A 12083-nucleotide genomic window follows, 5' to 3' on the forward strand; every position below is an offset into this window, starting at 1 on the left:
ACAAGAAAGTAACATTAAAAACTGGGTTTGGAGAGACAGAATGGATTGGAATTTGAGTCAGCGGTCAGACAGGGGTGCATTCTCTCCCCTTACTTGTTCAATCTGTATAGTGAGTACATCATGAGGAAATCAAACTTGGATGACATAGAGGCTGGAGCCAGGATCGGAGGAACATGTATCAACAATCTAAGGTATGATAACCATACATCTCTGTATGGCAGAAAGTAAAAGTAAAAAGTGCTTGATCAAACTGCTGCAGAGAATGAAGAAAGAAAGTGAAAAGCTGGTCCTGATTTAAGCCTAAAAAATAAAAAAATAAAAAACACGAAAATCGTGTGAAAATAGTGGAAAGTTTCGTTTTCTTGGGTTTTATAAGATTGAATTGAGTGGAGAATGTGGAGGAGAAATTAATAAATGAATAGCATTGGGGAGAACAACATTGTTAGGATTGACAAAGATCTGGAAAGACAAAGATGTGATAAAACAAACAAAGAAAGATGAGGCTGGTGAATGATCTGGTATTTCCCAGTTGTAATGTATGGATGTGAGTCATGGACAGTGGAAAAAAAAGACTTACAGTTTTGAAATGTGGTGTTGGAGAAGAATGTTAAAAATTCCATGGACTGCAAGAACAAACAAATCAGTGCTTGAAGAAATTGTACCACCATGTGCATTGAAGCGCTGATGCTAAAACAGAAACTCTCATACTTTGGACACATTATGTGTGCAAAAAACGAAAGTCTGGAGAAATCAACCATGCTGGGTATGGTTGAGGAAAGAAAAGGAAGAGACATACCTTGTACATGCTAGATGGATGGGGTAAATGCTGCAACCAAGCTCTCTCTGCCAGAGCTTCAGGAAGCAGTGCAGGTTCGGGAGGTTTGAAGAAATCTCATCATGAATGTCACCAGAAGTCAGACACGACTTGACGGAACTTGATAACTCGATAGCCCAAAATTATCCTCTTGAGGTAATTCAGTAAATCACTGAAGCTGTACGTTTCCAATGTTTTCATTGTTTCCAGATACATGGTAATCGCATGACTGAGCTCAACCTGGCTACGGTTTTGGGACCAACATTGGTGTGGAGCGGAAGAGGTTCTCAACAGGGTCCGGCCATCGCTCTGAACAGCACAAGCACCATCAACCTCGTACGATCTTTAATCCAATCCCAACATCTGCTTTTTCAGGTAATTAACCCAAATCTGGTGCCAAATCAAGTCACTCATTAATTTTAACTCAATTTAGTGGAGAAGCCCGAGTTCAGCATTTTATGAAACCAGTGGACCCGTTGGTCCAATGGACCAAATGGTCTTCACAGCCTTGTTGCATACCCACCTGTTGTACTGCTTGAACATTAGCTTGCCCTTTACAAATGCCAGATGTGATTGGGGCCAGCGTGGGGATTATATGTTTGTTATTATTATTGCCACATGACACTACTATTCTTATTATTGTTGTAAATATTATTAGTATGAATTAATGTATGCTTTGTTACAATGTTATTGTTTTTGTTATTTATTTTGTAATTAGGATGCCATGCCGTGGTAGAAGTACATATTAAGCTGCTTTATATGCCCAAATATGGCATGCATTTAAAACATGGGAATTCTAATGGATTTTTGGTGCATCACATTCCACATCAGAATGCTCTCGTAGAACTCCACAGAAAACACACCTCACACAAACACACGTGCACACACGCACATACTCACCCACACACCCCATCCATTTATAATAGTCTTAAAAGGTCTCCAGGGTCTTGGGTGTCTCGTGGGTCTTTTGGATCTTTAATGTCCTCTGGGTCTTTTGGGTTTAATATTCTTGGGTTCTGTAATATTGAAGTGAGTGGGCGAATGTGGAGGAGAAATTAATAGATGGTTTGCATTGGGGGGGGAGCAACAATGTCAGGATTGACAAAGATCTAGAAAAACCAAGATGTGACAAAACGAAGAGGAGGCTGGTGAACGACCTCGTATTTCCAGTTGTAATGTATGGATGTGAGTCATGGACAGTGGAAAAGAAAGAAGATTGACATGTTTGAAATGTGGCGTTTGAGAAGAATGTTAAAATTTCCATGGACGGTCTTCATACGGTTTTGGGACCAACATCGTCTAATGGGTCTTCAGAGTCTTTTTGGTTCTCTGGGTCTTTTGGATCCTCAAACTTTTGGGTCTTCTGGGTCCTCGGGAACTTTTGGGTCCTCTGGGTGTTTTGGGTCCTTGGGAACTTTTGGGTTTTTTAGGTCCTCATGTACTTTTGGGTCCTCAGGTACTTTTAGGTCTTCTGGGTTTTTTGGGTTCTCAGGGACTTTTGGAGTATCCAGGGTCTTTAGGGGCCTTAGAGTCTTCAAAGTTCGAAGGGGTCTCAGCAGTCTAAAGGGTCAAAATGTACATTCCAATAGTGCGTAATTAATGAATAGACTTATAAAATTAATAGACAAAAAGTATCACACAGACACAGACACAGACACACACACACACACACACACACACACACACACACACACACACACACACACACACACACACACACACACACACACACACACACACACACACCTCATCCATTTATAGTAGATACTACTCTGAGATTCCTCTATGCCAGCCATGTTGGTCACTATTTCACTATACATATCATACTGCAGAGAACATCACTATGTGTATCGCATGACTGTGTGTTTTGCTCAGTCATTTGCATGATTGCATGTGTATCTACAGGTGAACTTGTTTGTAACCACATGATACCAACAAATGTGACAGTATGTATTGTTGCACATTCATAAACCTGGCTAAGTACATTCGGACGCCGATATTTGCAGAGCCCGCATATTCGCGGGTAAGAAAATGTGACCTGTTTCTTGATTTGCGGCCCTGTGCTTCACGTATTTGTGGTCTTTTTGTAGGTGCAATTTTTTTTTCCCCACTAGCCACGAATAAACACAGTTCTAAAACCATCTTCCATGAGCCACACAGAAACCGCCATCCCCAAACAAACAATGGTCACTCCACCCACCCATCCTCCATCAAACCCACAACCCCTGCGAGGCTACTTATATGGAGCATGTGCTGGGTTTGATTCTTTTTGCGATCACCATTCGTCTCGCTGCCTTGACCTTCTGTGATTCCTCATGTTTGTGAACTTTTGCGCTCATCGTTCGATCATGGGTCCGAAGTGTACAAGTTGTGCAGGAGATGAGGCTGCTCCCAAGAGGCAGAAAAAACACGTCATGAGCTTGAGCCAGAAAGTGGAGCTGCTTGACTGACTACAAAGGGGTGAGAGTGCAGTGTCTGTGGGCAGGTAGGATGGCATGAACGAGTCTCCTGTGCGCTAATATAAAGACAAAAGTGAAGGCAATTCGTGGGAGTGTCACGGTGAGCACAGTACCCAGCACCAAAGGTCAGGGATGTCAATATCAAATCAATGGAGGGGGTATTAAATGTGTGGGTAGAGGACAATGCCCAGAGAAATGTGCCTTTAAGCAGACCACTGATTTGGGAAAAGGCAAAGTGCATTTACGATCATCTGGCTGGTGCAGGTGCTGCTGCACACATGAGCGATGCGGGTATGAGTGATATGGGTATGAATTCCTTCCAAACTAGCAGAGGATGGTTTGACTGCTTTAAAATAGGTGGTGCACGGTCTCTATAATGTAAAGCTCACAGGTGAGTATACCTCAGTAGACCACGAGGCTGCTAGAACTTTCCCTGCTCAACTCGTGCAGCTCATCGAGGATAAGGGGTATGTATTGGATAAGGTCGTCAATGCAGACGAGACCGGCCTGTTTGGGAGAAAAAAGTGCCCATGAGGACTTTCATCTCAAAGTGAGAGAGAGGACAGGATCTGTCTTCAGGTCCTGTGAAGGACTGGGTATCTCTTCTTCTCTGCACCAATGCCAAAAGGCACTGCATGATCAAACCCATGATGTATCGTTCCCAAAACCTGCGTGCTCTCAAGGGAAAATACAAACAAACTCTGCCAGTATTTTGGAGGGCCAACAGAAAGGCATGGGTAACAGCTGCGATCTTTATGGATTGGTTCCACAACTGTTTTGTCCCTCAAGTGGAGAGGTACCTGGCAGACAAGAACCTCCCCTTCAAGATTGTTCTGCTGGTAGACAATGCTCTTAGCCACCCCGAGCAGCTATAATTGGCCCATGCCAATGTCGAGATCATCTTCCTGTCACTGAGTATCACCTCCTTGATCCAACCACATCATTCATCATCATTATCATCATCAGAAGTTACATCATACTGTACTGTATCTTTAACAAACAATTGGAAAGAGTACCTGTTGTTGTTGTTGTTCTTTTAGTTACAAGCTTTTTTTTAATGATACTGTAATCATGTGTATTCTTGTTCATAAAATGTAAACATTTTCCCTTATGAATCATGAACCACTGGGACCAACCCCCTTTTTCCCATTGAAATAATGGCCTGACATTCACGGATTCAACATTCGTGGCCCCGAGCTTCGCATATTTGCGTTTTTTGTGGGCGTATTCATGGTTTTAGAGGGATTTCTGCTTTTCCCTCATGAATGACGAACCGCAGAAACCTATCCCTCTTTTTTCCATTGAAACAATGCTCTGACATTCACGGATTCCACATTCGCGGTATTTTTCAGGAATGTGTCCCCAGCGAATGTCGGGGTTTGATGATACATATATCACTTGGTAATAAACTTGTCACAGTGGTTACAAGATGGTAAAAAGGTGACAAAATATACAGGTATCACATGGTATAAAACAGGTACCAAGAGAGCCAAGATGAGATGTTTAGTAAAAAAATAGCAACTGCATAATCTCGAGGAACATGTTTGCAATAAACAAGCAAGAAAAAGAGTAATCAGAGATTGCAGACCATCGACAGGACTTCTTTTGTGTGGTGTATTTTGGGGCGTTTGTGTTCTGGTGTGTTACATAATTAATAAGAGACAAAATTAGCACTGCCACTTTATAACAACTGGCAGTGATGACCGGGTACCAAGATGTCCCACTTTGATCGGACACCTGACCCTGACCCATGACGTTTTTAAAAATTATTATTCATTATTCAATTTCATTCAGAATGGGAGTAAAATAAATTCAATTCAAATCAAATGGAAGACCAAATAGGTAAGGTCCTGCATTGGAGTAATCGGAAAGAACCCAAACAGGCAAAAAGCAAAGATGAAGTCATCAGGAGGAACCTGTTTAGGATTCACATTTCAGCTGCTACTCCTCTACCCTCAAACCCATCCAGGCACAGCCAAGTGAGCCTTCTTCAAAAAAAAATAAAGGACCCATATCGAAAAATTAAATAATTCTGGCTGCCAGACCATGTGTCCGACCAAGTTGAAATTTAAAACACATATTGCCCATCATTACTAGATCATAAACTTGAAGTTTCACATCGATTAATGAAGCAATTTATTATTTATGAAGCAAGCAAGAAAACATTATTTAATATTTTTCTTCAATCCATTATGGCTGCCAAACCATGTGACCTATCAATTATTCCTTAACAGACTTGTACACGCATGGCTTGGGGAACATTTGTGTGAAGTTTCCCCTCAATTTGTACAGCCATTCGGGAGAAGAATTTTTTTATAGGTTTTAGGGTAAATTCAATATACCTGCCAAACCATGTGACCGATGATGTCATATATTTGAACCTTGAGTTGACCTTTGACCGTTTGATCTCAAAAATAGTTGGTTTCTGAATTCAGTGATGTGCTATGTAATTGCTGCTTAATTATCAGGTTAAGCAAATGAAAATTGACAATTTTTCAGAGGAAATTTGATGATTTTAGAAGCTTGACCTTGAGTTTACCTTTGACCATTTGATCTAAAAAAAATAGTTGGTTTCCCTATTCAGTAATGCACTATGAAATTGCTGTTTATTTTTCAAGTCAATCGGATGAAAATGTACGATTTTTCATATAAAAATAGATGATTTTATACGTTTGACCTTGAGTTGACCTTTGACCTCAATAATAGTTGGTTTCCCAAATCAGTGACGCAATATGCAAATCTTGTTCAAATTTCAAGTCAATCGGATGAAAAAGGACGTTTTTAGAAATTTGACCTCAATGTGACCTTCAATATAACCTTATAAGGTCAAAGGTTCTGTTGAAGTCAAATTTCTAAAATCTTCAATTTTCATCCGATTGACTTGAAATTTGAGGATAATTTATACTTCAGGTCACTCAATTCAATTAGCCAATTATTTTTGGAGTCAACATCGATGAAAAGGTCAACTTAGGCCCAAGTTCAACAACTAAGGAGGTATTTCTAAAATCCCCAATTTTCATCCGATTGACTTGAAATTGGAAGAGGATTTGTATTTCAGGTCACTGAATTCAATTATTCAATTATTTTTGACGTCAACATCGATGAAAAGGTCAACATAGGCCAAAGGTTAACAACATGTGGGATTTCTAAAATCCAAAATATTCATCTGATTGACTTGAAATTTGAAGAGGATTTATATTTCATGTCACAGAATTCAACCAGCTAATTATTTTTGAGGTCAACATCAACTAATAGGTCAACATAGGCCCAAGGTCAACAACTAAGGTGGTGTTTTTAAAATCCTCAATTTTCATCTGCACGATATCTTCTTCTTGTGGTTCTGTTTGCTTGTGAATCGGCTACAAGTCAGAAATTATAATCGATCTTCATGAAACTTCACCAATTTGTGACTGAGAAGTCTCTTAATTTTGAGGTCAAAGGTCAAAGGTCATCTTGAAGTCAAATTCCTAAAATCGTCATTTTTCATCCAATTGACATGAAATTTGAACAACATTTGCATAGTCCATCACTGAATTGGGAAAGCAACTATTTTTGAGGTCAAAAGAAAAACGTCAACTCAAGGTCAAACTTCTAAAATCATCAAATTTCCTCTGAAAAATCGTCAATTTTCATTTGATTAACCTGGAATTTTAGCAGCAATTGCATTGTGTATCACTGAATTTGGAAACCAACTATTTTAAGGTCAAAGGTCAACTCAAGGTCAAACTTCTAAAATCATCAATTTCAATCTGAAAAATAATGAATTTTCATCCAATTGAACTGAGCTTTGATTAAGATTGTCAATTTTAATGTTAATGAAATGGACAATTTGATGTATCCAAGGCAACTTTGGAGAGGGGGTGGATTTTGCAAGTATCGTGCTCTGCACGACTTCTTTTTCTTGTTTGTTTGTATGCAGGATATCTCAAAAACTTGTGGACGGATTAGGATGAAATTTGTTTGACGGGTTGGCGGTTGGGTGTGTGACACAGATGACTTGTTGGATTTTGGTGAAGATCGGACTACCGATCCGGATACTAGATTTTTTTTTTTAAGTGATTCTTCACCATTGAGAAATAGTGCCAAAAACGATATATATAGCATGATATATCAAAAAGTTATGCATGGATTTCGACCAGACGTGGTGGACAGGTTGGGTGTGTGACACGAAAGAATTGATTTTTTTGGGGGGGGAGGGGTTGGGGGAAGATTCGGATCTAGGCGGACATATGCGCTTCACCAACTGCCTTCTAGTTTCATACGGATTCGTGATTTTGTGTTGCTTACCTCAAGGTGTAAGCCTTTTCATCTTATTTACAGATTCACTTCACTGGTTTTAAGGTTGTCTTTCCTGGCATTGGCTTAGTTGTGAGGGTGGCAGGCTTGGGATCCTAGGGGCCTGAGTTTGAGTCCTGTTGGCTGCTGAATTAATACCCGGTGAGGTTGACTCAACCTGTCATCCTTCTGATGTTGGTGTAAATGAGCATGAGTCTACTGGTAATAAGGGCATAGCCATCAGTGGCATAGCCATGTCCCTAACCAATGAGTCAACCAACAGGCACAAGGCTGCATGTGAGAGTGTGTGAACTGGTTTTGAGGTTGATTTTTTTTTAACCAGGTGTCGCCTGAACTCCAACATGGTGTTCTGCTCAGGCTCATGGAAACTGATGCTGATGTTGTGGAATTTCTGCTAAGACGCAGACTCAGGTACTAATTCTCATTCTCATCACTATTTTTTTTGTGTTGGGCATAATTTTTGCTTTAGTGTACATGGTTGGGGCTCATTGAAGAGCTAGAACAGTATGGAATGGAAATGGGGAAACACTAATAGCAAAGTAGAAGTGAGTGTGAGATCAAGGGGAGGGGGAGAAGGACACATTGGGTGAACAAGTCACAGACAAGCTGAATGAAACAACGAGAATAGGAGGCAGAAAGCGGGGATAAAACAGAAAAGGAACAAAGCAACTGACAACGAACAAATGAAAAGAGGTGAGGGAGAGGGGGGTAAATCACAATAATCTGGAAAAGGGAGTGCTTTAGAATGGGGTCATTTGGGGTAGAATAAATCATGAGTATGTGGATAGAGGATGACCTGACATAGTGGTGAACAGCTGCCTTGAAGCCCTGGAGTCTTGAAGCAATGGGGCTAAAAAGACTGGAGGGGGGGGGGTTGTTTCCATAAGCGAAAGAAAAGAGGAAGAAATGGGTGGAGGTGAGCAGTGAGCCTAGATATTGGGAGTTGTACATGGAGAGCGGTACCGGCAGACTGTGTGCAACTTTCAGAAACCTGGGCTGGACGTAGCCACGAGAAGGCAGAGGGTGCAAGACCAAAAAGGTGGCTGTAGGATACAGAGAGGTCACCAACTTGTCTGCAATGTGAACATAATTAACAAAAGAACGATTCTGTGTGATTTGACATGTTAGGCAATGGATTCCAGGTCCACATATATGCAGCGTAACAGTCAAGCTTTTACTCCATCATCATCATTATGCATATGCATTACGGGGCTGCTGGCTTGCATATTTTCTGGAGGCACAGCCATGCCACTGATGTGGTGGCCTGTAGATTATTGCAGGGATTTTGATTTTGCCTGAGAATCCTTGTAGATTTCCGTTAACACGGCCCCACCCAGCACTTCAAAGCTTGAATTTAAATAATTCAGAATAGTCACATATTTTTGTCTGACATTGATGGCACAATTCCACTCTCAAGGGGTTGAACAGACAAAGAGACAAAACAGACAAAAACGCTCGACTTCCACGCTGAAGCAGCGTGACAAGCCGACTCTAATTTTCAAGAATGAAAACAAGATTTCTTTGCAATTATGAGCTTTCTAGTTCTCGTCAAGGACTGATGTGAGATTGCTTGCTTCTGTTTACAATGGAAGTGAAATATAACGATACCCACTGGAACAGCTCTGGCAATACCCACGATCTGCGACTTCATTCGGTGCTATATTTATTTCGATATATTAATTATTAGTACAAGCTGCCTCTTCCATTTCCTCATAGAGTTGAAATATCAGGATTAACATGGCTAGAGTCACTACTATAACCCTGATGAACTTCATGTCTTTGTACAAAACATATACCCTTCCTGGGCCATTAAGCAATTGAAAAAAAGATAAAAAGTCACTTATAATATGAATATTAACCAAGTATTATTTGATCGCGATGAAATATCTATTGTGAAATCATCAAGGAACATCCATGTCACACCATGCATTGTGTAATGCGTGATCTCAACAATCTGCCCGATGGAATGAGTGGTCATCAATGTTGTATCAACAACGGAGTGAGGATTCAAGCCACGCTGTCAACAAATGGAGAGAACCATGTGCTTCAAGTGATATATTTGTTGCTTTAATTGAGAATCAACATTTGATTTTCGAAGTTCCTGTGAAATAGCGTGATTCCGATTCATGAAAGCATGGGAAAACTGCTGATAACGTATGTTCAGCATCGTGAGGATAATGTGATTGGTGTCAGGATGTTTTTTTTTTGTTTGTTTGTTTTTTTGTTTGAGCTACAATTGTCTCATAGTAGGTGCCTAAGGATGGCTTTCCCCTGAAACCGAGATTATGCTTCTGGTTACATATTGGTAAACAGACATCTCCAATGACAAATCCCCCAAGCATATTAACAGACCCTATAACAACTCACATTGGAGATTCCCATTGTTGTTAACAGCTGTTAAGCCGCAGTTGCAGAAATAATTTTCTGTAGTCCTATTTTATCTTCCTTTTTCTGCTTCCACCAATGTCCTCCTGTTTTAGATCCCAAACTGATGGTGATCTGGACACAGAATGGGAAGACACAGTCCATGCACCTCGTTTCTTGAGTGAGAACGGTGCCGTTTGCCCTTCTGATGACTCTCTACCGAGAGAAGAGGGAGAGAGGACAAGTGAACAAGTTAGCGATGGAGAGAACTCTCCTTATGACAATAACTCACCAATTTTGGGAGAACACAGGAGGAATGCGATGTCCAGTAGGCTTTGCCATGCACAAAGCCAGCCAGGTATGACATCAATATTTTATCTCTTTAATAATATACCTGTTGTTCTCACTTGAATGTATTAGATAGATTGTCATACTATGAAAGATTGTCAGTGGACACTTTGAATTGTCATAAGATACTACTGTGTCATTGGATTGTCATTAGATACTACAAAAAAAATTCAACATTGTCAGATGATGAAAGTTATAGGTTTAAAAGGTATTGCGGAAGTGTAGTTTTTGCATAATGTTTCCTGAGCATAGGTGTCAAAATATTGAAATAATTGGTAGCATGCCATTTATTGAAGTCCATGGTTCAAATGAAAAACACTCGAGGAAATTAATAAAGGGAGGGAAGGTGGAGGTAAGAAAGGCACCTCAAAGAAATGTCATGAAAGGCGGCACAACCACTCACTCTCCTATTGATGTCCGGAAGCACGTCTCCCACCTTCGTTCCGAACTTTGAGAAATTTCCTGTTTTGAACATAAAATCATGCAGGCACAGTATATTATCCAGCACATTTTCAAGAAGTGGTTTACATAATTACAAAGTCTATATATAACAATAGTATGACTAAAACAATGTACAGTGTTGATTATAAACCCCATAAATATTATACTGTACTGTAAAAGGGATGTAAACACATCTTTGATAAGAGCTAAAGAGTGGTGATAGCACCAGCAGAGCAATCTGTGCTGTGATGTCATAGTCCCATTGAACGTGTAATATCTTTCACATCTTTCTTCAAATAAATAAAAATTTGTCGTCTGTCTGTCTTAGATCGCGTATTTTGCAAAGACTGTCGGGCCGACAACAACCAAATTTGGCACGCAGACCCAGGGATTGTCCTAAGGGTATTTTCATCCACCACCTCAGCCTTTAAAGAACCCGTAGATCCTGAAGACCCTTTAGACCCCAAAGATACTGAAGGCCTTTGAAGACCCTGAAGACCCATGGATGGATGGAGTTTTAAGGGTCACCAGGGTCTTAAAGGGTCTCCAAGGTCTTAAAAGGTCTTTGAGGTCTTCGGGGTCTGATTAATCTTTGGAGTCTGGGGTGTGAGGGGTTTTAGTGGTCCTCAGGGTCTTAAAGCATCTTTGGGGTCTTAAAGGTCTTAAGGGTCTTTGGGGTCTTAAGGGTCTAAAGTGTTTTTGGGGTTTTAAATAATCTTTGGGGTCTAAGCAGTCTTAAGATTCTTAAGGATCTTCAGGGTCTTTAAAGGCCGAGGTGGTGGATGGAAATATCCTTAAGACAATTCCCGAGTCGGACTTGGTCTATTTGCCAAATGTTGTGGTTGTCGGCCCAGCGGTCTTTGCAAAAAATGCGAACCTACAGACAGACAGACAGACGACAAGTTTTAGATTTACGATTTCTGGTTCAAATCTTGCCCTTTCTGGAAAGGAAATGGCAAATCCCCAGTGTTAAGTCATCGCTGAATAAGCTGCTTTAGCAGCAATATCGTCCTCAGGAGATGCATGGTATTTGGGCCGACTCTGGAAGCAATTATGTAATTTATTATTATTATTATTACTGTATTATCCACCCACCATGAGCTCCCTTCCCACCAACCACTACCCCACCACCCCCACCCACACAAATCACAAGGGTGGCTCAAATCTGACCTCGACATTTGTAAATAAAGGTCACAGTATATGATTCCCTGGGAAGTAAAGCCTGATAAATAAAAAATAACCATTCCTCTTGGGCTGTCAAGTGAATGGGGTTGCTGAGGCAATTTCATTGTCTAAGGGGCACAATCTTGGACAGGTCGCCACTCTGACAGAGGATACTCAAACGGCTCATTTTTCCCAGA

At 40.6% G+C, this 12083-nt stretch overlaps 1 protein-coding gene across 3 annotated transcripts in view; it reads left to right on the forward strand.

The window, feature by feature from the left end:
* Positions 1-12083, forward strand: part of LOC147024693 (rho GTPase-activating protein 6-like) — a 95488-nt gene that overhangs the window by 77091 nt on the left and 6314 nt on the right. For all 3 annotated transcript variants that reach the window (XM_085884845.1, XM_085884846.1, XM_085884847.1), the window contains 3 exons: positions 1025-1189; positions 7892-7980; positions 10050-10291. In XM_085884845.1, the coding sequence (XP_085740971.1) occupies positions 1025-1189; positions 7892-7980; positions 10050-10291 (496 nt within the window). The remainder of the gene's footprint in view (positions 1-1024; positions 1190-7891; positions 7981-10049; positions 10292-12083) is intronic.

Source organism: Eptatretus burgeri, chromosome 6, assembly GCF_056783735.1.
Source record: "Eptatretus burgeri isolate ZD-2024b chromosome 6, Ebu_testis_v1, whole genome shotgun sequence".
NCBI classification, from domain to species: domain Eukaryota; kingdom Metazoa; phylum Chordata; class Myxini; order Myxiniformes; family Myxinidae; genus Eptatretus; species Eptatretus burgeri.